This window comes from Enoplosus armatus, chromosome 11 (genome assembly GCF_043641665.1).
Source record: "Enoplosus armatus isolate fEnoArm2 chromosome 11, fEnoArm2.hap1, whole genome shotgun sequence".
NCBI classification, from domain to species: domain Eukaryota; kingdom Metazoa; phylum Chordata; class Actinopteri; order Centrarchiformes; family Enoplosidae; genus Enoplosus; species Enoplosus armatus.
In genome coordinates, this window is record NC_092190.1 from 3,327,439 (window position 1) to 3,353,687 (window position 26,249).

Below are 26,249 nucleotides of genomic sequence, written 5' to 3' on the forward strand. Positions count from 1 at the left end.
CCCTGTTACCGTATTTAAGATGTTATTGGTTACCTCATGTACTGTAGTAGTAATAAGTCTTTACAGCTGAATAAAGAAGTAATTCTGTCAAACAAACAAGGTAACAGTAAATTGTGTTGTTCCTACGTTCTAGAAAAAAATAAACAATTCTAACTTTGTATTCACATGTCCTGATGTTTAATTTATAGAAAACAAATCAGGTTTCCAGTTATTCCAATTATATTTTCATACACCTTCGGTATTAGCCATGGTGTTGGGTTAACACTGTTATTTCTACATCTTTGATGACCCATGACTGGCCTTTTATAACGCTTCATAAAATCCTATATGCTGCACTTATGGGTTGATAATGTTGGTAATGTGGGGTCTAAGGGTACCAAACTTTGTAAACTTCACAGGCTCGAGGGGGAGTTATTTTAATAAGAAAAGTCTTCTTCTATCCTGAACAAGTAATTAAAGACAAAAGGGGGGCAGATACATCTTAGTTAGAGGTTTCCTGGCAGATGAGCCAATAGACATGCTCAACATTTAATGTCCAAACTTGTGTTTTAATATTTTTCTAAAAGGTTTTGTGTTCCCCCACAGAGCTCATAGTCGGAGGAGACTTTAATCTTGTTTTGGATTCAGTTACCAAAAACTTTGTCCTCTGCAGCCTGGACTCTGAAAAAAGGAAATCACATATACATTTATATTATGTATTACACTAATACATGTACAGTGGGGCAAAAAAGTATTTAGTCAGCCACCAATTGTGCAAGTTCTCCCACTTATAAGATGAGGTCTCCAATTTTCATCATAGGTATACCTCAACTATGAGAGACAAAATGAGAAAAAAAAAAATCCAGAAAATCACATTGTCTGATTTTTTAAAGAATTTATTTGCAAATTATGGTGGAAAATAAGTATTTGGTCAATAACAAAAGTTCATCTCAATACCTTTGTTGGCAATGACAGAGGTCAAAGGTTTTCTGTAAGTCTTCACAAGGTTTTCACACACCGTTGCTGGTATTTTGGCCCATTCCTCCATGCAGACCCCCTCTAGAGCAGTGATGTTTTGGGGCTGTCGCTGGGCAACACGGACTTTCAACTCCCTCCAAAGATTTTCTATGGGGTTGAGATCTGGAGACTGGCAAGGCCACTCCAGGACCTTGAAATGCTTCTTACGAAGCCACTCCTTCGTTGCCCGGGCGGTGTGTTTGGCATCATTGTCATGCTGAAAGACCCAGCCACGTTTCATCTTCAATGCCCTTGCTGATGGAAGGAGGTTTTCACTCAAAATCTCACAATACATGGCCCCATTCATTCTTTCCTTTACACGGATCAGTCGTCCTGGTCCCTTTGCAGAAAAACAGCCCCAAAGCATGATGTTTCCACCCCCGTGCTTCACAGTAGGTATGGTGTTCTTTGGATGCAACTCAGCATTCTTTCTCCTCCAAACACGACAAGTTGAGTTTTTACCAAAAAGTTCTATTTTGGTTTCATCTGACCATATGACATTTTCCCAATCCTCTTCTGGATCATCCAAATGCTCTCTAGCAAACTTCAGACGGGCCTGGACATGTACTGGCTTAAGCAGGGGGACACGTCTGGCACTGCAGGATTTGAGTCCCTGGCGGCGTAGTGTGTTACTGATGGTAGCCTTTGTTACTTTGGTCCCAGCTCTCTGCAGGTCATTCACTAGGTCCCCCCGTGTGGTTCTGGGATTTTTGCTCACCGTGCTCGTGATCATTTTGACCCCACGGGGTGAGATCTTGCGTGGAGCCCCAGATCGAGGGAGATTATCTTCCATTTTCTAATAATTGCTCCCACAGTTGATTTCTTCACACCAAGCTGCTTACCTATTGCAGATTCAGTCTTCCCAGCCTGGTGCAGGTCTACAATTTTGTTTCTGGTGTCCTTTGACAGCTCTTTGGTCTTTGGCCATAGTGGCGTTTGGAGTCTGACTGTTTGAGGTTGTGGACAGGTGTCTTTTATACTGATAAAGAGTTCAAACAGGTGCCATTAATACAGGTAACAAGTGGAGGACAGAGGAGCCTCTTAAAGAAGAAGTTACAGGTCTGTGAGAGCCAGAAATCTTGCTTGTTTGTAGGTGACCAAATACTTATTTTACCGAGGAATTTACCAATTAATTCATTAAAAATCCTACAATGTGATTTCCTGGATTCTTTCCCCCCATTCTGTCTCTCATAGTTGAAGTGTACCTATGATGAAAATTACAGGCCTCTCTCATCTTTTTAAGTGGGAGAACTTGCACAATTGGTGGCTGACTAAATACTTTTTTGCCCCACTGTATATATACGTATATATATATATATATACGTGGGGAGAGAATACTTAAATACACTCAGATCATGCTCCTCTGCTGCTCAGCAAGATGCCATTGGCACTTCTAAACAATGGAGGTTTCCCAGTCATTTAATTTTTGGCCAAAATTATGAAATGAATTCATGATCAAATCGATTAATTTCTTGTAACAAATAAAGGGTCTGCCCCACGTGGGTGAATGACAGATCAGTCCTCTGCAGATCTCTTACATCCGGTTAAGAAATACTAACTCCAATTACCAGAGGAAGACTGAATTCATGATTACATGTTTGGCTGCATGGATTAATTGATTAATCGACAACTATTTTGCCAATCGTTCTCCGCTTGCAGTCTCTCAAATGTGAGGATTTGCTTCTTTCCTTTGTTTCACATCATTGTAAATTCAATACAATGACAGATGGTTGGGCCAAACAAGACATCTGAGGACCTCATTTGGGTTTCTTTGGGAAGCTGTCGTGGACATTTTGCACAATCTGACATTGTATAGACCAAATCCAAAACAAAAAATTAATAATGAAAATGATCTCTATTTACAACCCAAATCACACACGCCAAACAAATCAGAATCAGGTTTATTACCAAATAGGTTTTAACATAAAATATTATTTTTTAGAAAATAAAAAATATGTACAGTGCTTAACAAATGTATTAGACCACCACCCAGTGTAAGGTGTTTGCCCCCGCTGCCCTAAATGAACAGTATTGCTGATGACCAAAATATTTGATGTCTCTGTAATGGTTAATCCACCAGTATGTGCAAGCCAAGCTCTTTAATCAAAATGATATCTTTAATGCTAAAATATAATTATTGTTGTTATCCATGAATTCTCAAATTTACTGTTTTACAAAAAAGCAGAAAGAAATAGTAAAGCACGTTATTATTTTTTGATTGAGATGCCAAATTACAGTTATTTACTTGCATTCCTGAACAGAAACATTTGTTTTGTGGTTACAAGAATGCAAGCTGTTATCAGGGCCAAAGGAGGTCATACAAAATATTAAGATTCTTGGTTAATATATGTGAATAAGGACTATTTAGTTGTTCCAGTTTGTTATTTGCCTAATAAATAACAATACAATTTTTAGTTTGAAACAAGTTTTTGACAGATTTCTCAAATATTTGTGTTTTCTCATTTTTTTGACAGGTGGTCTGATAAATTTATTAAGCACTGTATATCAATATATGTTTTTTAGATGACAGAGCTGTACAGTTTCACTGTATGAAGTATAAAGAGTAATAATAATCCAGACGATGTACTGTATTTCATTCTTCTTTATATTCTATTTGATGTCATTATTTTTGATTCCCATTTGTTTTGATATATTCTGTGTTCGATGTTTTGTACTTTGTTTCCTCTGTAAAGGCCTTTGAATTGCCTTGTCGCTGTTTATTAACATTAATATTAACATTATCTTGATAGTTGCTCATATCGGCAGTAACAGTGTTAGCGCTGGTGCTGGTTTTCCTTATAAGGTCAAGTGGGCGGAGCTGGCCGTGACGTGTGCAGGGTCAAAGGTAATTTTGTACGTCGGCGTGGTGGTTTGGCGCCAGCAATTTCGCGGGGCAGCAGCACAAGAGACGACGGAAGCAGAAAAACGTCAGACAGATAAAAGTTAAGAGACTCTCCGGAGTGTGTGCGGGCGTTCATGGTGTGTTTGTGTCTTTTCTGCTGGTTGCATTTCGTCCTGAACTCGGAGGTGAGCAGTCACTGTATGTACGTGTACGTGTGTGTAGTGGGAAGTGTAAATATTAGTTCGTTAGCGGTGTGTCTCTGCTCGTCGGCGAGTCTAAATGAAGCACCTTACAGCGGGCAGGTGAGCCGGCAGGTGAGCCGGCAGGTGAGGCGGTGTCCCCGCGGTGAGTCCACTCGCGCGAGCCTGAAACTTTGCTAGCTTACAGACTCGACATGCAGCCTGCTAGCGCTGCTAACTTGTTCAGGCTAGGTGAGCTTAGCAGGCTGCCCGCTCTCTGTCCGCACACGGCTCGGCGCTTTCTAACGAGGTGGATTCAGTGATTTGGTCTCCGAGCAGTTTAATGTCTTTGGCTTTAAGATGTGTGGAGTGTTTCCCATTAAGCTCACTGGGAGTTATTTACTGCCGCACGGTGACGGACTTGTTTTGGTTCCTCTGGGTGTCCGAGAGGAAGTTGCTAAGTGGGACTGCTGGCCTCTGGTAGCATCCAGCATCCACAGTGATGGGATCAGTTTCGCCTTGAGAAACTAACCGTGTAGTGCGTAATGATATGTGCTCTCGCACGTCTGCACATTTGTCACAACTTGTGTCTTATTGTTTGCAGCTCTGGATCCAGTGGAGGGAGACCGCAGCGGTACACAAATCTCACTGAGGTGTGTCCATCTGTTGTCTGTCCCTTCATTATCTCTGTGAGGGAGGCCGTGCTATATGTCATGCATGTGAACTGAGGGAAGCTGATGCGAGCCACTGAGTATTTAAGTAGATAAAATCATGCATAATCACCAAACACAGACAGTGTTTACATCAGGCATGCACCAGTCCATACCCACACATATTGATCTTTTCTATTTGCACTTTTTCCTACTTTGCAGTGCAACAGTTTCCCTCTGGATAGATAATAAATCTTATCTTACCAAGTATCAATCTGATGCCAGTGAATTTCTTTTCCCAAATGTGAAAGAGTCTGTGATCTGCCCAGACAGTTGTACAATATGTCTTATGTACTGTGAGGCTTTAAGTACATAAGACAATCACACACACCAGCATCTTTTTTTTTTTTTTTTTTAGGTTTGTGCAAGTTGCTAAATGTTTGTAGTTAACGAGATGTTACGTCAGTCCTGGTCGTCGTCTTATCAAGTTTCGTTGAACATGCAAGGTGTCCATGCCTCCAGACTTGTGTCTTGTGGATGTCTCTGTCAACACACACACAGTAAAGGCCTACCCTGCTTTCACATTAAAATGCATTTATTATGAAGCACATGCAAGAAGCATCAGCGGCACTTTAATGCACGTTAGCTCACCACTGAAACAGAAATGACCGAACCAATAAAGGTTGCAGCACCACTGGGGATGCCTGATCCGCTTCATCACTAGATTACATGCTGTGAAAAGCTACGAAGCAGTCCATGACATCTCCTCCGCACTCGCTCTGCATCTCGTGAAAGTTATTGGTCACTGTAATCATTATTCCTCCTCCTCCGTACTGATGAAGACTTCCCTCCATAGCTTGACTCTACAGTAAGAGACAAAGGACAACATTCATGGCTAACTCTAAGCTTCATATTAAATTCAGCTAAACGTCGTCAGGCATTTATGCAGAGAAGTTACGGTGTGCAGTAGTTGCATTAGAACAGAGAGGACTGGAGGAATGATTACAGATGTTCATATAGTATGTCAGTATTAAGACTGTCTTTGATCCTGTTTCTCTCCTTTTTTTTTTTAAAGGCCTTGAGGAGGTGAGTAATAATGATGGCGATGGCGGAGCCTCCGAGCAGCTCTGGCTTCCTCCCCCTGCTGGAGTCTCTGGAGGACGGTGCTGCTGGACAGTCTGAGCAGACAGACGCTTACCTCACCATCGCCAAGTACGTTACTGCATTAAAACTGTTGATCACGCTCAATATCTCTTCATTATGGAATTCAATATGGGCTCTATATACCTACACAAATATACTATGAAATGTGTTTATCTTTGACTTGTTAAAATCTCTTCTTGCTTGGTTATTTTATATTCGGTCACCATATAACCCTTGACGGCCGACAGGAGGTCTCACACCTGTTAGGGAATTATTACTATACATTCGGTAGTAAACATGTGTCAGTTAAAATCAGTATAAAACTCCTGTATTTCACATACATTCATTCCAGAAAATGATTAGTCTGCTGTGACGTCCTCTGGATGTGTTGTGACGGCGTGCTGCCTCAATTACAAGAGTAGAATATTAGTAGTCGTTTTTTCTTTTTCCTCTCCAGTCGGCTCAGTGGAGAGGAAGGTCGGCAGTTTCTTCCTGCAGTTGAAAAGCACTTTTCTCGTTTGGGTAAAGCCACCTTGGTGAGTCTGTTGCACGTGATTGTGACGTGATATATAAAGCTGTCCCATGTTTTATATTAAAGCTCTTGATATCTTGATGTGTATCTAATTCTGTTCTGATGACGTTTCCAGGCTCACATAACCAGTCCAAATGCGGAGCTGAGCCAAGCTGCCCTGCAAGCTTTAGGGTTTTGTTTGTACCATTCGCACGTGGTCTCTGGAGTCTCTGGTACGTTTAATTTACATATTTTATACGTCTCTATTATTTCAGACGTGATGTAAATGCTGCTGAGTGTGTTTCTCTTGTTTTCCAGAAACCTTTGCAGCAGAAATACTATCGGCGCTGTGCTCCCTGGTGGTGAAGTCAACAGATAAGAACACGTGCACCAGAGCATTATGGGTCATCTCCAAACAGAGCTTTCCTCCAGACGTGGTCGCCAAAAAAGTGAGCATTAGCAGAGATTTAAATGCAGAGAAATATGAGTGGAAACAGGGCACTGGGGGTGTTCTTTAGTGCTGGTGTGTTGATTCCTTGTTGCTTCCCTCACTCAGGTGCCGTCTATACTGGGAACACTGGAGAGTGTGTGGAGCAGAGAGGACATCCAGTCTGTGGTAATGGAGCACGAGGCCTTGAACGTCGTCATCAGGTAAAAGAACAACAGGTCATGTTAATGCTTTATTGAGTGGGAGTATTTGTATTTGTAAACTGGACATGAAGCAGATGGTTAATGTGCAAAGTTTTTACTCATTTTGGATGTAAATGAGGCCCGAAGAGCATCAGAAAACATGAATAACTTTTAGTTGTTGTCAAGTATTTGTCTTTTATATTATGTATAAGTCTGTCAGTGAGTTTTGGAGTGATGGCAGGTTCCAGTCCTGAGGTTTTAATTATCAACCGTTAACTTCTGTGGCTTAATTTTAAGCATCAATTTGTCCGATATTAGAGAAACTTTGGCAGTTTTTTACTTTTACAGTTTTATTTAATACGTAGTTATTAATATTGCAATATAGTATTGAGAAACATTTAGTAAACCAGGCAAAAGTAGGTGTGTCATGGTATTGTATGTGTCTTGTTGTTAAAGGTTCAGATGCCTGCAGCTGCATCATATCTTAAAGAAGCTGGAAAGTTTAGTTTATTTCTTTATGACGTGAAGATCATAAGATCGAAGAGAGGCTAGGTGGACAGCACTTGTCTTTTTTTCTCTGAATGAAGACTTCTGCACTAAACAATCAACAATAGTTAGTTGCCAGGTTGCTTTGTGATGTGAATGTAAAGAAAAAATGTAAATAAATCAGGCTGTTAATCACGTGGATGTTTTTAGTCAAGAAATAACCTTTTTTGTAGTTCCTTTTCTTTCAAGCAGCAAACTAGTTTATATGCTCTAACGTGACTTGTTTCGTTACATTGCATCTTTGGCATTATAACTGTGCATGTTTAAATTGTGAAACAACGTATAATTTAGCGCAAACGATCATTCCAGTATATGAATTGTTATTACAAGAGTTGGTTTTAACTTTTTCTGCTATTTATAGGATGTTGGAACAAGTGCCAGCTCAGATGGGTGACGGAGCCGTACGGTGGGCGAAGCTCGTCATCCCGCTGGTGGTCCACTCGGCCTCCAAGGTGCGTCTCCGGGCCGCAGCGGCCATGGAGATGGGCATGCCTCTTCTTCTGGACAAACAGATGGAGGTGGCTGCTATCATCGAACCCATCATGTCCTCAGTGAGTGTCTCAGTAACGGCGCTTCAGTAGGTTTGGTTTTGTTGGTACCGTACCAAATATCAACCCAGCAGCACATTGTAGAGTTAAATGTTTGAGGATTAAAGATTTTTCAAGATGCACGATTCACTGGCAGCACTCGTTGCCAGCCTTCCTCGCATGAAACGGCTGCCTCGACAAAAAAAGGATTTAAGCAACGTAAGTAACTCTGCTGATCTGCTGTGTCTCTGTTTGTCTTCACAGAAACTGATCCCAGAGCTGCAGAAGCTTTTCATGTCCAAGAATGAAACGAATGTCCTGAAGCTCTGGCCTTTGTTTGTGAAACTGCTCGGGAAGGTAAAGTGTGGGTGTGTGTGTGTTGTTAGTAGATGAATGAAGACTGATCGTGTCGAATGATCGAGGCACATCAGAGTCACACAGATTGGACTTTTAAGACGAAGCTATTTAGCTGTCAAACATATAAACGGCTACTAATTTTAATGTCCTACTTAAGACTAAGTTTGCAGCTATATTATGACAGTATGACATTGTATTGGACTTGGATTGGACAGGTGCAAACAAAAGTTGATCTGCATCTTTAAGAACTTTTCCTGTAATTGGTTGACAGTAGGGCTTCAGCTAACAATTGTTTTTATTATCAAATGATCTGATTATTTTCTCAATTATTTGATTAAACATTTGGATAATAAAATATCGACCAATGATCCAAAACCCAAGATATTCAGTTTACTGTCGTAGCAGACAGGAAAACTAGCAAATATTCACAATTTAGAGGCACGAAGCGGCAAATTCTCTGAATGTTCGCCATAAAAAATGATTAAACGATTACTCCAGGTACCAAAATATTAACTATTTATAAGCTCTATTTTCAGTCAATCCAATCGTTTCAGCGTTAGTTGAAAGGAAATTCTCTCTCCTTCCAAAGTGCAGAGCAGTCTACTTAAAAGGACAAAGATCTGGATTATAGATGGACTAAAGTTCTGGAAGTTCTCAGACCTCAGATCATTTTCAGTTGGACTCTAATGTCTTTCCTTCACAGTTGCTGCACAGGGGAGGCCCCTTCATCAACTCTCTGCTGCATCTGGAGGAACTTGGCTTCCGCAGCTCCTCTCCCACCATCAAGAAGATCGCCTTCATCGCCTGGAAGAGCCTCATCGATAACTTTGCCCTCAATCCAGGTGAGCCGCCGACTCTCTGCTCCCAGTGTTTTTATGTTTGTTTTTTCCCCCAGACTAATCCTGTTTCCGAGCTCTTTGATTTGAGTTTGAATGTCTTGTCTCTCCTGAAGACATCCTGTGCAGCAGCAAACGTTTGAAGCTCCTGATGCAGCCCCTCGCGTCCATCAATGTCAGGACGGAGGCCCTGCTGCTCACAAAGGTGGAGGTATGGTGGTACCTGGTGGTCCAACTCGGGTCCAACCTGTCACCCAACTTTGATCAGGTGAGACACGCCCCCCTTTCTCTATAGCCTTCCTAAAAAATCTGTGTTTTGATAGTAACACATAAATACATTCATTGAGTTTGGGTTAGCTGCAAATATTCATACATGCTCACATAGAATTCAGTTGTCGGCATGCCAGCGGCTGAGTGGGCAGAGAGAACAAAAGTTATTAATTAATTATGATAACTATAATTATTAATACAATTCTGTAACTTTACATTTTAGCAGTTTGGGAACCACATCTGTAAAGAACTACAATTGGAGTCTGTCACTGATCAGAGACGGTAGTCTTTATATGAATGGATCCAACCTGGGTTTAATGCGTGGTCAGTCTTGTACACATCCAGTTTGAGTCTCCAGTATTAGAGGGCAGCTCTGCTTTGGTCTTAAACTCAAAAGGCCTCATTCGACCTCTGTGAACCCTGCAGACAGCTTGTTTATGATATGAGATGAAATATAGGTTAGATGCGATGTACTGCAGGGTCAAACATAAAACATTATTTGTCTGTCTCCAGATTTCTGTCCCTCTGCTCCAGTGCACCATTGGATCCGACTCCTCTTCAGTCCCAGGCACCCCTTCTAGAGCTGTCAGTCAAAATGGTGCCGTTGCACCCGGTACACCCAAGACAGGTACGTTTATACACCACCTCCGTCCACCCAGGCCTGTGGATCCCCTGCAGTATATGATGCACTATAGCACAGACCGAAGTGTCCTCAGAGGGAGTGATGGAGACTTTCATTTGTGGTTTGTTTATTTATTTATTTATTTTCTTCTTCTCCCTCCTACCGCAGGCACTTCAGGGTTCAACAGTCCAGCCAATGTGTCTCGGATGAGCCTGAACTCCAGCATCCAGATCCCCTCCACCTTCCCCTCCATCCAGCTGCTGGGCCTGGAAATGCTGCTTCACTATTTTCTGGGACCAGAGGTTAATGCCACAGCAGCGAAGAACAAACTTGTTCTGAGTCTTGGTGAGAGTCAGTTACGGTCTTACACATGACATTGTACATGACCTTCTGGTTCAGGAGCCTTTAACTGAAGCTGCAAAGGGAAATCATACTGGGTTGTATTAGTACTTTGTGGGGTTTTTGACCACTAGTAGCGTTGTGGAATGGTGTTGGTCCCCATGTTGGTAAGAGCATGTAGGCGGCGCAAATTCACATTCTGCTGTTGGTTTCACTTTATTCTGCTTCTCTGCTAGTTGGTGGTAACGCGTCAAGAAATGTAGGAATGCACCAACAAACGCAAAGGAAAAAGACATTGAGCAGGCAATCATGGATGTAAACAATGCACGGTTTAAAATGTAGAGAAAGTATATTTCTGCATTTTTTTAACACGTTTTGTTAGAGCTCAAGGATACACACAGTGCGCTTTGAGAATCACTGAATTTAAACACAACCACCCCAATGTGACGAGCTCAACACGCAGCAGGTTGCCAAAAAAGGACAACTAGGGCAGCAAAGTAGGAAATAACCTTCCACCCAAAACAGTGTTTCTACTTCCACAGCCAGTAAATGGTCGGGAAAAGTTCTGATGAGCCTTTTTTTTTATCTTTTTTTTTTTTTTTTTACAGAATTGCTGTCCACATCTTGGTTTTTTTTTGGTAAAACAGCTGAGCCAATCGGAGCGTTGTAATCAAGATTAAGAATAGTGTCATCATCTTAGACTTAGTCTTCGAAGTTAACTCTTCCTGGCAATCGCTGCCACGGCTTCAGTGTCGACTGAGAGTTACATCAGTGGGGAAAATGTGTCGCTTTCTATCGATCGGGGAAAAATACCATGTCGGACCGAAAGCTGAAGTGTCTCATCATGCTAGGTTAGTGGTCGGCTGTTCAACTAGTTATGCCATGCTTGCGTTTTTTTCTTTGCAGAGCCCTTGAACCACCCACTCCTCTCTGGCTCCGCCTCTTTCACTAAACATGCTGCTGTTCTCACCTCGAACATCAGAGATGGATTCACCAACATCGGGAAAGACGCTCCAGGTAAACGTCACGGCTCTACTGACTCTCTCCACTGACTTTCTTTTCAGTCATGTAAAAGAGAGTTCCCCTTTCTCAGTCTAGTTTGTGAACAGTTAAATGGAATACCCTCCTCCTCCTGCTCCTGCTCCTGTGAGCGTTTGGCAGAACAAATTAAACCAGTTTTATTGTTGAGTTCCAGATAAACTGAGCATTGATGCAAGCACGGCCTCCTGCAGAGTTCACAAACATGGAAACTTCTGTGAACATCTGTTTTTGGCAATTTCTGTTTGACTGAGAACAGAGTCTTACAGTTACTCAACCAGACTAAAGAAGAAAATGACAAATAGTTGTTAAGAGGAAGGTTTTAGTAAATCAGCAGCCCTGTGTTGAAACAAGGCAGGGGGCTGTGTTGTTTTAGGTGTTTGTGAGACTATGAAATGCAACCTTGGAGGTCCAGTTGCAGCAACTTAATTAATGTGTTTTTTTAAAGGCTCATCAGATGCCAGAACACTGCACAACAGTTTGCCATACTGAAATATAAAACGGATGAAAGGAAAGATCTTCACTCGTAGCCAGTTGTTCTTGTACCCAAAAATAATTTTACTGATTGCTGATCAGCCGCATGTAAATCAGGTTTTACGGTAACAAAGTTTTTGCAATGCACATTCCCGATTTCCTCCCTTAGCAGCTTGAACTCAACGCCTGGAGTATAAACGTAGTTCTGCCTCCATCTCTTCTGCTCCTCCTACAGATTCTCTTTTGGCCATCATATGGACGAGTCTGGTCCGACATGTCAACGTAACTATAGAGTCTGGTAAGTACTCGGGTGTTAAGTTCCATCCTCCAGTCGCAAAACATGCACAGTTGTGATGTGTGATGTCTTTATAAGCAGCTAATCAGAACTTTTTATACTTTTGTTCTGCTGTACTTACTTTACAAATTCCAGCTATGAAATGAAGGGAATGAACGAAGCTGTTATTGTGGCTGCTACTCGTCAGGGTGGGATCTTTTAAAGTTGTGGATCCGGCCTCGTAGCTCCACATAGAGCACTCTGATTGGGTCTGGGCTCTTGTCATTTGGGAGGAGGACCAGTGAGACCTCATCTCCTCGTCTCCTGCCCGACCCACTCTCACTGTCATCAGTTTAAGTCGGAGCGTTCAGAGCCGCTCGTGTTCTGGACTGCTGTGAAGAGAGAGAAACGCTGAGGGGCCTGTCCCCAATGATGACCCTCTTCTCTTAAATCGGTCACATTTCCGGCTCAAGCAAAGCCTGAAAAGATAAATGAAACTAATTTGTTCGCATTTGGCTTTGTGCTGATGAGTTTCTGAGATGAATCTGTTCCCTGGCTGTCAGTAGGCAGTAAGAAGGACCGTCAGGGCTGTGAAGTCCTGACCCTGATGCTCCAGGCTCTGCAGACCATCGTCACCTCAGAGGCTGTACCTGCAGACAAAGTCCTGGTAAGATGGATCAAAACCCTCCATGTACCTTATTCACTGTAGGCACACACAGAATAAATGTATTTATTGTTCATATATCGCACCTCATCTAAATAGCATGTTTTGTAGTTATGTTTCATTGTGACTTTGAGAAACAAACACAAAAGAACACAGCGCTGTCTAAAAATTCGCTATGAATAAGTACATATTTTGATTTGTGGGTTATAAAACTTAAAGCAGAAGTTGTTGAGGGTAAAATGGCTAAAATCCAGATATCTCTGCCCTCAGATCCTGTTCGAGGCCACAGTGAAAGGTCTCCCCCAGAGAGTTCTTGGCTCTGCCTCCTATCAAGTGGGCAAGATGGATGTGCTGAATGTGAGTGCTTCTTGGTCCGCTGTTGAGCACACATTCATATTCAGTATTCATGGAAATGCTCTTAAAGAGGATTGGCTAAACTTTGTATTTCACTCCTCAGGGAACGCCGGCTTTGTTCCTCATTCTGCTCCTCTACAACAGCAGCATGCTCTCAGCCTACATCGAGGACGAGAGGTGGGTCGAATAATAAATTAATGAACAAATAAGTCTTGCACCCTTAAAATCAAGAGGGCTTCACACCCCCCGTGGAGCTTCGGCGACCCCTGATGTGGGTCGGGAACCACTGGTTTATACGATTTCCCAAGTATTTAGCCATGAAGTGAAAACTGATTTTAAATAGCTAATTATGACATCTACACTAAATCGTGAGGGGAACTAGGCTCCAGTCTTTTTGTACGTGTTCAAGCACTTTTAAATGTCATGTTGTTGTTTTTTTTCTATTAAACAGTACTTGTGTTGTTGTCATCGATAATCTTTTGGCGCCTTCTGGTAGTGCAAATGTAAACAGCAGGATGAGTTTGAAGGAATCCACCAATATATGTGCTTTATCTGATTTTTCATAGTTATTCCACATCGGATCTTTGTGAATTTAAGACTGTGGTAATTACTCTTTATATGATGAATTGAGGTCTTTCTGTCTGCAGGTTCTTTCAGTGCCTTCAGACGCTGGTGGGCTGCGGTTTGTCAGGCCCCACTTCCCCTCTGGCGTTTGGGGAGGCGGTGCTGGGGGCCATCAGATGCAGCGCCGGGTCTGTGCAGAACAAGGAGCGGCTGTGGATGATGTGGAGCCTGATGGTCAGCCCGCTCACCGACACCATCACACAGGTAGAAGCAGAGGCGTCACTCGTGGGGGAGGGGGGTAGCGGTTCAGTGGTTATAGTTAGCTGGACTGTCAGTCGAAGTGGACGATAAAGTCTGATTTTAAAATCTCACACGAGTAACATTTTCATCCACTTCTTTTTTACAGTCTAATGAAGTGAACCAAGGTGACGCTCTGGAGCACAACTTTAGTGCCATGCACTCTGCCTTGTTGTTCCCCGTTACACACCTTCTACGTGGCTCACCGCTACAGCAGGTCTGTTATCTTAAGATTTTATTTGACCTACATGTCCGTCATACTTCGAACAAGTGTTTGACGCATGAATGATGCAGCCACACTGGTCCACGAGCCTGTTTTCACTTTGATCTCTGTATGTTGTTCAGGCGGCCCAGAAGTCGATGCTGTCTTCGTGGTCCAAACTGTACAAAGTGTTCGCCCGCTGCTCTGCGCTGGTGGTCACAGCTGAGGAGAACATCTGCTGCGAGGAGCTCTGCGTGAAGATGGCGTCCGCAGTCGACAGAGACGCCCTGATGGTGAGTAGAGGAGAGGAAGACTGTCGCCATGGCAAAGCATGAACCACGATGATATTAAAAATAAATCTTTGTTCAGATGTTAACATGACGACCACCACTGGAAAATAAAAGCACTGTCAACCTGAAATAGATCAACAATCACGATTGGTGAAAGAAATTTAAACTTGTAACTGATTGGATTCATGACTCGTAATTTTTATTGTGTGACTTGTAGTCTTTAGTGTTCTTTAACAGTTTACTTTTAAATTTGAAATTATTCATCCTCACATTTAGGGATTTTCAGAATATGTTTATAAACCTTTTTGATTTATCAAAACATCATTGATTGGAGAAATTGATATTAAAAAGATCAGTTACACTTAAAAGTGGGAATAAACAGCTCTGGTTTGACGTGTTGATGCCGTCTGATCCTCCAGGTTCCTTCAACATTAAATGCCGTTGCCGGTTTCCTCCAAGTCATGGTTGAGTGTGTGGACTTCTCGCCGTACACTCCTCAGTTTCAGCAAAAGATGAAGTGTAAGAGAACTTCAGCTGACCTTATTTCAGTCTTCACTCTTGGATTAAATAGAGAATTCACATTTTTTTTCACTCTTGTGTCTTCCAGCTCCTCACACTCCAGTAAACTGGATGAGAAAGAGGAACAAGGTCTTAGGGAATCTGTCTACCCTCCAGTCCCTGCTGGTTCAATGTCTAGAGGTTTATCTGGAGGGCCCTGAGGCCTCCTCTGAAGCCACAGGACTGGCCCTGGTCTCCGTCCTGTCTGCTCTCTTCACCAACCTTGTTCTCGCTAACACTGTTAAAGAAGTCCTGACTTCTCTGCTTCAACCTCTCACCCTCTTCTACAAACAAGCAGCCAGTGAGCCGCCCAAATTCACCTCGCAGCTTCTGGGAAAAGTGAGTTCTTTGTCAAATGGGTTTTCTAGTACTTTTACTTTCAGCATTTTAACCAACAACTCGTTGCTTTTCCTTGTCTGCCCCCCCCTGCAGTTGGAGAAGCTCCTCGGTGAGGTCCTTGGCTGCCTGCAGACCCGATCTACTTTGGCGTACGACGACGAACTCCTGGCTCTGCTTTGTCCTCTGCTTTGCGTGTTGTTTCCTCACAAGAACAAGCAGATCCGAACGTCAGTGGCCCAGTTCTGGAATTCCACCTTTGCCAACTCAGTCAGCCTCAATTACCCCGACGAGATCAGGTGAAAACCTTCAGGTCATATTAAAAGGAAAAGGCCGTGTGTGTGTGTGTGTGTGTGTGTGTGTGTGTGTGTGTGTGTGTGTGTGTGTGTGTGTGTGTGTGTGTGTGTGTGTGTGTGTGTGTGTGTGTGTGTGTGTGTGTGTGTGTGTGTGTGTGTGTGTGTGTGTGTGTGTGGACGAGAGATAAATTTTGATTACATTGAACTTTTGTTGTCAGACATGCTCTGCATGCAGAAAAAACCTATAAAAACATGATGATAACATGCTGCTATGATGATAGGCAACAATAGAAATGCTTCTGTTTTATGTCGGACCAATCAATAGAAGAACTTAAATCCATTTCGGCGGCCTCACAGCAATCTGATCCACGTTGCCATTATCTTTACACAGACCAATACTGAGCCAAGTGAAGCAGAAGACCCCGATCATTCTTCCTGGCTTTGAGGTTGTCGGTGTTCCTGATGAGCTCAGCGGACAGTATTCAGTGAGTTGCTTTTACCTTCAGCGTTGTGATTTCAGCTATGTTACATACCGCTGTCTCGGCTCTTGTTGCTGTGTTGTGGCTGATCTTGCTGTTTTGTCTTCAGAGTGAGAGTTCCCAGCTGGAGACCAAGCTGAGCGGGATGCCGGTTTCATCTGTGGGGAAGAGGGACTCGCTGCTGGGAAAGGCTGCTGAGCTGAAAGACAAGAGCTCCACGAAGACCTCCAAACCAGTTTCTGTAAGTTTAGACTCAGACATTGTTACAGTTATGATATATTCTACTTAGACTTGTTTGGTTTTTAATTGCTCATCATCCACCATTGTGCAGCTGGTTTCCATTGTGTTCCCTTCAACAGACAAAGCTGGACTTTGGCTCTCCGAAGCCTCCTCGCAGAGAGGCTTTGGAGGAAGAGGCCTCCATCGACTTTGTCTTCATTCCTCCTGAGACGAAGGAGCGAGTTCTGACGGAGCACCAGAAGGAGGTGAAAAGGACTAAAAGGTCAGGGTTCTATCAGTGACGTTTATGAAATAAATTTCAAGCGTCCGTGTTGTCAGTGTCACTGTGTAGAGTTAATGTTTTCTTTGGCACAGGGTTGACATCCCTGCCATGTACAACAACCTTGATGCTTCCCTGGATACAACGGTTTTCACCCAGTACACACAGAGCCAAGAAGACTCATTGTAAGTTTAGAGCATCTGCTAAAAGAATCAAAATAAATCCCTGTGCTCTCATAAAAAAACAGCATTCATTTAATAAACCATTTTTTCTCACAGGGAGAAACTGCCAACTGAACAAGCTGAAGAGGTTACCAAAGAGGCTCCTGGCAAGGTAAACACACATCCCATCAAAACACTGCCAGGAAAGACTCCACTGGGGGCTTGTTTTGTCCTGTTTTTCATTATGCCAAAGCAATTATGAATAAAACAAAAAACCCTTGTACATTGTTACTTGCAACCAACACAGACCACATGTATTTTGGGACTAACTGGAGTTTCAGTGTTAAATTCATTTACGGTAACATCTCCAGATTAAAAACTGTTACTACACTAATTACTTTCCTAACTACTGACATGTATCTTAATCCAGAAAAGTTACTTACTTAAAATGGCAGAATCAGATCATGCATCTATCATTTTCCGGTGCTTATTTTGGTTGTGGTTGGGGTGCAAGCAGACAAAGCACAGTAGCCCAGATATCCTTCTCCCCAACCACGGCCTCCAGCTCTTCCAGGGGGAGAGTCCCAGGCCAGATGTGTAATTTCTCCAGTATGTTCTTGGCGTCCTCCAGGCTCTCCTCACAGTTGGACATGCCTAAAATACCTCCCCATGAGGCGTCCATGAGGCATCCCCCCCATCATCAGATGGGAGCTAATGCAATAGATTATAAAAAATGTGCAATGTTACAGTTCCCCCATCTACTCTTACAGTGCATGGAAAAACACTTTTTCAACGTGTTTTATGAAGTTGTAGTATAAAGTAAAACAATAAAGCATCAGCACAATCTTCATGGGGTGCTCTTTCACACACAGATTTGAAATTAGGTTCCACTCAAAGTGTTTTTATGGAGCTGCAATTAACACCCTGAAATGTTTTACTCAACAGTTGCCGTTGATGAGTTAATTAACCCCACTGTTAACAGAGAGACTCAGATATTGTTGTTTTTAATGACTGACAATTTTTGGAGCTCTGAAACATTTACTTTTGTTCCAATCCAGCAATCCAGTCAGATTTCTCCATGGTGAGATGTTAGAAAGCATCCGTGTTTGTCTTGGTCTTTGCAGACAGACTTGGTTACTTGCTTTTGGTTTCTTTCAGGTTCTTCAGGAAGATGTGGAAAATAAGAAAGACATTGAAGTTCTCACAACAGAGACTCAAGACTATGCCAGCCCAAAAGCAGTAGATAACATGACAGAAAACAACGAGCAGGAAAAGATGATCCCTGAGTCCGCAGATGTTTCTATGGAGGATGATGCCAAGAGTCATGATGGAGCGGAAGACATGCAGTCTAAAGAAGGCACAAGTCCTAATAACATCTCTGGCTCTTCAGATGTGGTCTCAGGGACTCCCCAGAAACCCAACAGTCGCCGTCAATCCTTTATCACTCTAGAGAAGTATGCTGAGGGAAAGCCTGCCAGCCCCAGCAGTGCATCCTCGTTCACAGGTCCCCTCTTAAAGACCTCCAATAGCCAAGAACGCTCAAACGCCAACAAGACGTCATCCTCTCGGGCTTCCCGGACATCCACTGGTCCAAACTCTCAGGATTCCCAGACGGCAAAAGTGAACTCTCAGAGGCCTGTGAACGATGCCTCAGAGTCCCCTCGAAGGCCAAAAGACTCTGGGATGAAAAGTGAGCCAGTAAGGCTGACTGAGAGACTACCCAGTGACACAACTGAGGACGAAGATGTTATCCCAGACACCCAGGCCAAAGTGGAGGGCAAGGAGAGTACAAAAATGGCTTCAGCACCAGAGGAAATGAAACCCTCAAGCCAGGAAGAGGAATCTGAACAGACTCTGGATGATTCTCAATCCTCTGTGACCCAGACTTCTTCAGGAGAACCCAGACGGTCTGGACGCTACAGAGTCAGACCTCTGCTGCCTGGAGAGGAGCCTGAGGAACGGGAAGAGAAATACACACCGTCCAAAAGGAGACGTTCTGGAGAAGAAGCGAAAAGTGATTCTCCAAAGTCGAACTCAATGCAAAGCAGACCCAACACGAGAAGTAAGCAGGCCGCTGAGGAGGACAGTGGCAGAGACAGATTACGAACGAGGGCTCAGAGGGACAAGAGTGAGTCAAGCCAAACCAACTCTCAGGGTAGACCACACAAGAAGATCAAACTCTATAGCAACTCAGAGGAGTTCCTTGATAAACCTGAACCCAGAAGGAGAAGCACCAGAGAGCATGAGTCCAGCCAAACAGACTCGCAGTCTGATTATGAAAGCCAGTCGCAGGGTAGGCACAGTCGACGAAGCAAATCATCAGTGGAGACCAAGGAGGAGGGTAGAATGAAGAAAAAGGTTTTGCCTGACAAAGAAGCGTCCAGCCAAACTGCCACAAATGAGCTTGTAGAACAGGTTGAAAAGGAGGACGATAAGCTAAAAGATTCTCAAATTAACACTCCTTCCCCTCAAACTGGTGACAAATCCCAAGAGTTTGAGCTTGTTGAACAGACCAACAAAGATGGTGATGAGCTAAAAGATTCTCAAATGAGCACTCCTTCCCCTCAAACTGGTGAGAAATCCCAAGAGTTTGAGCTTGTTGAACAGACCAACAAAGATGGTGATGAGCTAAAAGATTCTCAAATGAGCACTCCTTCCCCTCAAACTGGTGACAAATCCCAAGAGTTTGAGTTTATAGAAAAAAAGACCAAAGAGGAAAAGAGAGATTCTCAGGTAGTTGCTTCTTCAACTAAAGACGAGTCCCAAGACAGAACAAGCACGACAAGCAAGTTGGTGAATCAATCAGAGGTCAAAGACAAACACAAGACAAAAGAGGTCACAGATGACAGCCTTAGTCAAGAGGACTCTCAAGTAATCACACCCTCAACTTCTGATAGCCAGTCTCTGCGTAGATCCAGACGAAGCAAGGCATCATCTGAGGCAGCTGAGTCTGAAGACAAAAATGAAAATAAGGATTCATTAGGAAGGCAGAGTAGGGCCGATTCTCAGGCAGTGTTGTCAGCTGTTGGTCAGGCAGAGGCCAGAATTGGAGGTAGGACCAGAAGGAGCAAGGTACAAGAGGAGCAGTCGAAGTCGAGTCCTAGCTCAACCCCAGAGAATTCTCAGTCATTAGATATTGCAGGATCAACAGAGTCCTCTCAAGGCAGGGGCAGATACTCGAGGCGAAGGTCTTCTCAAGCGTTAGTAGCTAATATAGAGTCCTCTGAGTCTGAATCCTCGGAGGCCAAAGAAAATATGCCCAAAAAGAGAGGGAGGAAACCTCGAGTGTCTCTTCAAAGTCCTCTCACCCTTGAATCTAAAGAAGACAAAAGTCATTATGATGTGGTTAAGGACGATTCTGATACTCCTCAAAAGGCGGATACACAAAGCACAGAAGCTAGAAAGACATCAGATTTGGAGGATTCACAGAAAACGCAAGATCTGCAGGGTTCTGAGTCGCTCCAGGTTACACCTAACATTGAGGAGCAAAGTAACGAAGAATCACCAATGGAGGTAGAGGCTGACGCTGTTGTACAGAAAACTGAGACAGACAACGTCAATGAGGAGCAGCGACAAAATGACTCTGAAACAAACACTGATAATACCTCTTCACAAGAAAGTGACACTGGGAACTTGCAATCTGCTGAAGTCCTTGAATCAGCTGGGATCAGTACTGAACAGACTCAGGAAAAGTTGCCCTGTGACCCGTCTGTGGTATCTGCTGTGGACACACCAGCGCCCCCTGATGAGGCAACAGAGAAACTGCAGCCTTCAGAGGAGAAAGCTGAACAAGTGTCTGAGCCTGTTGACAATGTTGCAGAAAAACAAAATGATGATTCAAACCAAGAAGAACATCCAGTTGTTCCAGTGGAGGATGCAGCTGAAGACGCTCATAGAACCTCTTTTGGACAAAACCTAATGGAGTGTCCAGATGTTACAGATGATTTTTCAAAGGAGGAGGAGGAGGAGGAAGAGTCTGCCTCCATCAAAGAAGGCAAATCAACAAACTCGGAGGCCAGTGCGGGTGACGACATCGCACCTCTACAGGAGAGCGATGAAGCTGGCCAAACCCAGAGCGTGGAGTGTCAGGTTGAAGAGGAAACTCAGACCGCCAACGCTAAGGAGGATGTAGTCGCAAATCTGGACGCTGCTCTGGCTGATGTGTGCGACCCTTCAGTATTATCCGAATCAACAAACCAAGATGTTTTTCCGGATTCTCCGGTGAAGCAGAAGGACCTGGAGGCTGTAATGGGGACAGATGTCATCCAAAGCCCCAGCAGCAGCAGGACCAGAGGAACCTGGTCTCCTTCAGCCTCCCCATCGACCAGTATCCTTAAGAAGGGCCAGAAGAGACCACTAGAGGATGAGACTCCCTCGCCTCTTGTCAAAGTAAGTAACGAAACACTTGTAGATTTAAAAATGCAATGTAAAACCTCAAGCTCTGCTATAAATATCTGACGTTGTATTTGTTTGTAATGTGGGTGAAAGTAACTTTATTTTCTCCTTTTTTAACTTTGCAGTCCAGGCGTGTGTCTTTTGCTGATCCAATCCAACACCAGGAGATCGCAGACGACATCGACCGTCGCAGCCCTGCTGTCAGAACCAGCTCCCCCAGAAGATCCAAAGTGGGCAGTATCCCACAGCCTAAGGTATGAATGAGGCCAGGATTGTTCTTCATTGCCATATTTCCACATGAACCGAACGTTTGTCGAGAAAATGATCTGCTTTGAATTAACATGACGCCCCTCTGCTCCTCATTCTAGTATGTCACTACTCCAACAAAGGGCTTGCTGGTCTTCAGTCCCAGAAATCTGCACAGTCCAGGTTACAAGAGCTCCAAGAAGTGCCTGGTATGCACAAAAATGAATTGAGTGCAGCTTTTAATTGTTTTAGTTTGCTTCACAGTTGGAGGCCATTAGTCCTAACGGTAGATGCAACCCTTTTTTTTCCCCCCTCAGATTTCTGAAATGAGCCAAGAGCCGCGGCCTGTCTCCAGAGACTGTATCTACCCTGCTCTGGTCGGCTGCTCTACACCTGTAGAAGCTGTGCTGCCTCAGATATCCTCCAACATGTGGTGAATACAACACGGGGTTAATGAAAGGAAAATGTTTTGCATTGGGCCAAGTATTTATCCTCATCAGGTGCATTTATTGACTGCTGTCTCCTTGTAGGTCTCGTGGTTTTGGACAGCTTGTTCGAGCCAGAAACATCAAAACGGTTGGTGACCTTAGTGCTCTTACCCCCAGTGAAATCAAGACTCTGCCAATTCGCTCCCCAAAGATCTCCAACGTCAAAAAGGCACTTAAGATCTATGAACAACAGGTATGCCAGGGGATGGGGGGCTGCAACAGGACTGAGGTCACGCAGCACAAACACCAATGATAACATACATTTTACAAAGATGCATATGGAAAGGTGAAATTCTTGTATTTGACATCTGAACAATCCTCTTCTAGCGCAAAGGACGAGGTGGTGACGAGTTGAAGAGTTTTGATGAAATGGAGATGATGACCTCTGAACTGGAGGAGACCAGTGCTCCTCAAAACCAGGATGAGGAGGATAAGACCTCAGGCGAGACACTGGGTGTGTAAAAGCTAAAATGTCACCGAAGTCGGTGCCACTGAGGTTAAAAGCTGTGACTCAAATTGGAAATCGTCTTGAAATACATTTATTATCACAGCAAATTTACATTTCACCTATGGATTATAACACAAATAAGTTCGGGACTATTTCTTCTTAACTTCCTGGAGTCTCAGCTGGTTGCCTGGCAACTGGTCCCAGCCAAGAAATAGTCTGGCGCATAAAGTTTTTGCGCATTGTGTTTTGTACAGGTTAAACAAATGATATCATTTGTTAATTACTGAGCTTTAAAGGTGCTTGTTGGAGGATTTTGTTACCTTTGGACAGAGCCAAGCTAGGCTAGCTGTTTCCCCTTGTTTCCAGTCTTTATGCTAAGCTAACCGTCTCTTTGCTATAGCCTCATACTTGCATATAGACATAAACAGTATCCAACTCGTGGACTTCTTAAAATGTCTAACTGAAGTATATAAACGTCTTCTTTCCGTTTGCAGCAACAGAGCTGGTGGACGAGCCTGTTTCAGCAGACGGGAGGCCGGAGCGAGAAGGGTCCGGGAACCAGACACCCGACGCGCCGGCCGGACAACAGAGACCTGAGGGACACCCTGAAGGGCTGCTGTCCGAGGTGGAGGCCCTGACCTGCAGGATGACGCCACTAGAACTGAGTTGCTGCCCCCCACAGCAGCTGGTTCAGATGCACGATCAGTTAGGAGGCATGATGAGGCGCGTGGTGGTCGAGCTGCAGACGCGCCTCTGCCAGACGGACGGCAAACCCTGAAGAAACTACCGCTTCTGTTGGATCAGACCCCTACACAGGCCTTAAAGGGCACATAAAAAGATTTGAACATTGTCTTTTATCCAGCCAGGCTTTGTGTAGAAAGACGTGTTAAATCAACAGATTTTACAAAGGAGGATTTTATGGTTTTAACTTGCCTTGGCCTCGTCTCACCTTTTTTTTTTTTTTTTTTTTTTTTTTTTTGAGTTTTCTTTAAAGTGTTTTTTAAATAAATGCTAGCAGCACTTTTTTTCCCCATATAGCTTGAGCTGTTGTGTAGTTTGTACGATTTTTAAGAAACACTCAAAGGGAAGCAGTCACACTTTTTAAGCTGTGCCAAAAGATTTTTAATAGCTGTAGTCTCCACATGGATGGTATTTTCCTACTTATCCTCTGTAGATTTTGTAATAAAAGACTGATGTGAGACTACAAATGTGTGTAGAGGAAAAATTACTTCTTTTTTTTTTCTCTACATGCTGTTGTCACTTTCCAGTTTTGTACATATGATTCCTCTCATGTCATAATTCCTCCATGTGCCTGTTTTTTTTAGGCTGTTTACAATTCAACTCATCAGTGCTTTTGTATATTTTGTAGCATTTCTTGGTTTGTAAACCTCGTCTGTCATTTCATGTCGTCTTATTTCATTTCTTAAAATTATTAAGCGTACTGTGGATGTTTGTAGACGGCCTGCTCTTCGGTCTTTATTTGTGGTTTTAAATACGTCAATAAAAGACAGAACTGATGATTTTTTTTATCAATTATATTAAACCTTTTGTTCAAGTTGCATATGTCATGTAGGAGCAAAGATGAGGCGATCACCCATACAGCCACGTCAGGTAAAGTAGATTTATTTGATTTAGGTGAAAACAAACATTTTAATAGACATTAATATAATGATATATATTAAGTAAATCACTTTTTTTTTTTAAATGTTGTAATTTAAAGAAGAGTTGATCATTTTGTGCTGTGCAACATCCAAACAGGAAATATCCCCAGCTAGATTTCTCCTGGAGAATCCATTTTGTATGCGTTTCTAAGTGGCACTAGACAGCACCGCAAATACACAGTGCCTTTTTGGGGTGGATTTATGGTTTTAGGAAAACACTGAAATAACTGTTTGAGCTTTTCTCTGGAGGACAACATTATCTGTGCAATGACGCAACATTCAGTAACTTTTGTTCAGCCATATCTGGGAAAGCATGTTCACAGTCCTGCAAATGTTTTGGATTGTCTAGTGGAGACGACTTTGAAGTGTTGGCACAGACACGACAGTATATTTTCCATTTGCTTTCAGTCGTAAGCGCATTTATGTAATCAAGTTGACGTAAGTGGTGCGCCGTTTTGTGCAGTTCCTACTGTTGGTGGGGTTTGAGAGTGCAGCCTCGCTCTGACCACACCCAGCTGTGATGTCATGGTGTACTGACACACCCTGAAGTACACTTTACATCACTGCAGCCAGGTGAAGATGTTCTGTATGAGATATGTGAAGTGGAGTGAGTTATTTTGAAGCTTTTATCCATATTTCTTTCAACATCTAACCTCATTTAACACAAAGCACCTAGACAAATATGATGAACTGCCACTTATTCAGATGAGGCACTGACCTTTGACCTCCTTTGTCCTGGTGGCTCGGCATAGCTTCTTCTACCTCTCGGCGAGGTCTCTCTGAATCGGAGCGTTGGTGGGATTTATAGCGTCAGATAAAGGTATATGATTGCTGGGAGGAACTTGGCTAAAAGCCTAGAATGTAAATGGAAATACAGTAACGATAATATAATACAATATGACAGAAGGTGCCACTGACTGCTTTCACGGTTTCACCCTCCACAGCGTGGCCTGATGAGCAGGCTTCTCTTTGGCTCGGTGTGTAAGTAATTATCTGATTATTTCGGCAGAGCGCTGCCAGAGGCTGCGTTGCATTTCCACAGTTTATTGAGATAAGTCGGACTCAGCGTGCAAGCCTAGCAGATTGGGCTCCAGGCTCTGCTGGACGATGACCAGGAGGAGAATCGGCTCTAACAGACCTCTCCACTGCAGGACGAGGGCTTCCACGCAGCGCCGTGCAGAGGAGGCAGCACTGAGGTAAGACACACAACACAGATCATCATGCGTGATATCACACAGAGTCGCTTTAACCTCCTCTGACATCTGAGAGCTATGAGAAGCGTCTGCGCCAGAGTCAGCGATCATGACACGAAGGAAATGAAACCAGCTGAAATTTATTATGTATCAGGAGCTTTAGATGCACCATCCTCTTTTTGAGAAAATTCACATATTTTATAGATAATTCGGAGAAGGAATCGCATCGATTGCATCTCGAATTAAGCTGTTCTTTATCTGTTGGGCTGATTTTGTGATTTTCTTTAAAGACGTGAGTTAATTGTCTTTACTTTCAGTGTGAATCAACCTGCGTGGTAACTTGTTGATGTTAATAAATACGATTTCTGACATTCTGAAACATACAAACCGTAAAAAAAGTGGAAATGCTTTTGAAGTTGGTGTGATGTTCTTGTCCCCATCGCAGACTGACAGACTGTTTTACTCGTTACAAGAACAGTTTTACCTTAAAATGTTGAATAAGAGGCTCGTAATCTGTAATCCGTGATTTGCAGTGCAGGCAAAAGAGATTAAAGCTTTGTCAAAGCATGAATGGAACAAGTTCTAAATCTGTCTGAAAGAACTCCCCATTTCACAAAAAGGTTGGCGTTTATCAACTGTGTGCAATGAGAAATGATGCTGTTTGAGTTGAGTACGTTTTATAAATGAGCAACAAGACGCTGATGAACCTGATCAAATGTGTTGAAGTGATGTATACAGAATATATCAGAAAAAGGGAGCTTGAGGAAACACATTGAAGAAGTTCTTCTTTTTTCATCATTAAGATAAACTTGTCAATTGTACATGCAAATATTCATGTTGTCTTTGATATTATACTTTCAGTTGTTGCCGTAGGAAGAGAGGAG

At 43.2% G+C, this 26,249-nt stretch overlaps 1 protein-coding gene across 1 annotated transcript; it reads left to right on the forward strand.

Moving 5' to 3' along the window:
• The first annotated feature begins 5,763 nt into the window (after positions 1–5,763).
• rif1 (replication timing regulatory factor 1) lies at positions 5,764–23,400 on the forward strand. The gene is made up of 34 exons (XM_070914745.1): positions 5,764–5,879; positions 6,268–6,346; positions 6,458–6,554; positions 6,640–6,770; positions 6,878–6,972; positions 7,859–8,048; positions 8,289–8,381; positions 9,085–9,223; positions 9,334–9,485; positions 10,001–10,115; positions 10,278–10,454; positions 11,355–11,465; positions 12,196–12,258; positions 12,798–12,901; positions 13,169–13,255; positions 13,356–13,429; positions 13,900–14,080; positions 14,223–14,330; positions 14,459–14,608; positions 15,025–15,124; positions 15,213–15,502; positions 15,596–15,798; positions 16,187–16,280; positions 16,384–16,515; positions 16,634–16,776; positions 16,869–16,958; positions 17,052–17,106; positions 18,093–21,323; positions 21,455–21,583; positions 21,698–21,784; positions 21,893–22,008; positions 22,106–22,256; positions 22,391–22,517; positions 23,006–23,400. Exons 1-34 carry the CDS (start codon positions 5,764–5,766, stop codon positions 23,287–23,289), a joined length of 7,494 nt encoding a protein of 2,497 aa, XP_070770846.1. The 3' UTR covers positions 23,290–23,400.
• The last annotated feature ends 2,849 nt before the right edge of the window (positions 23,401–26,249 follow it).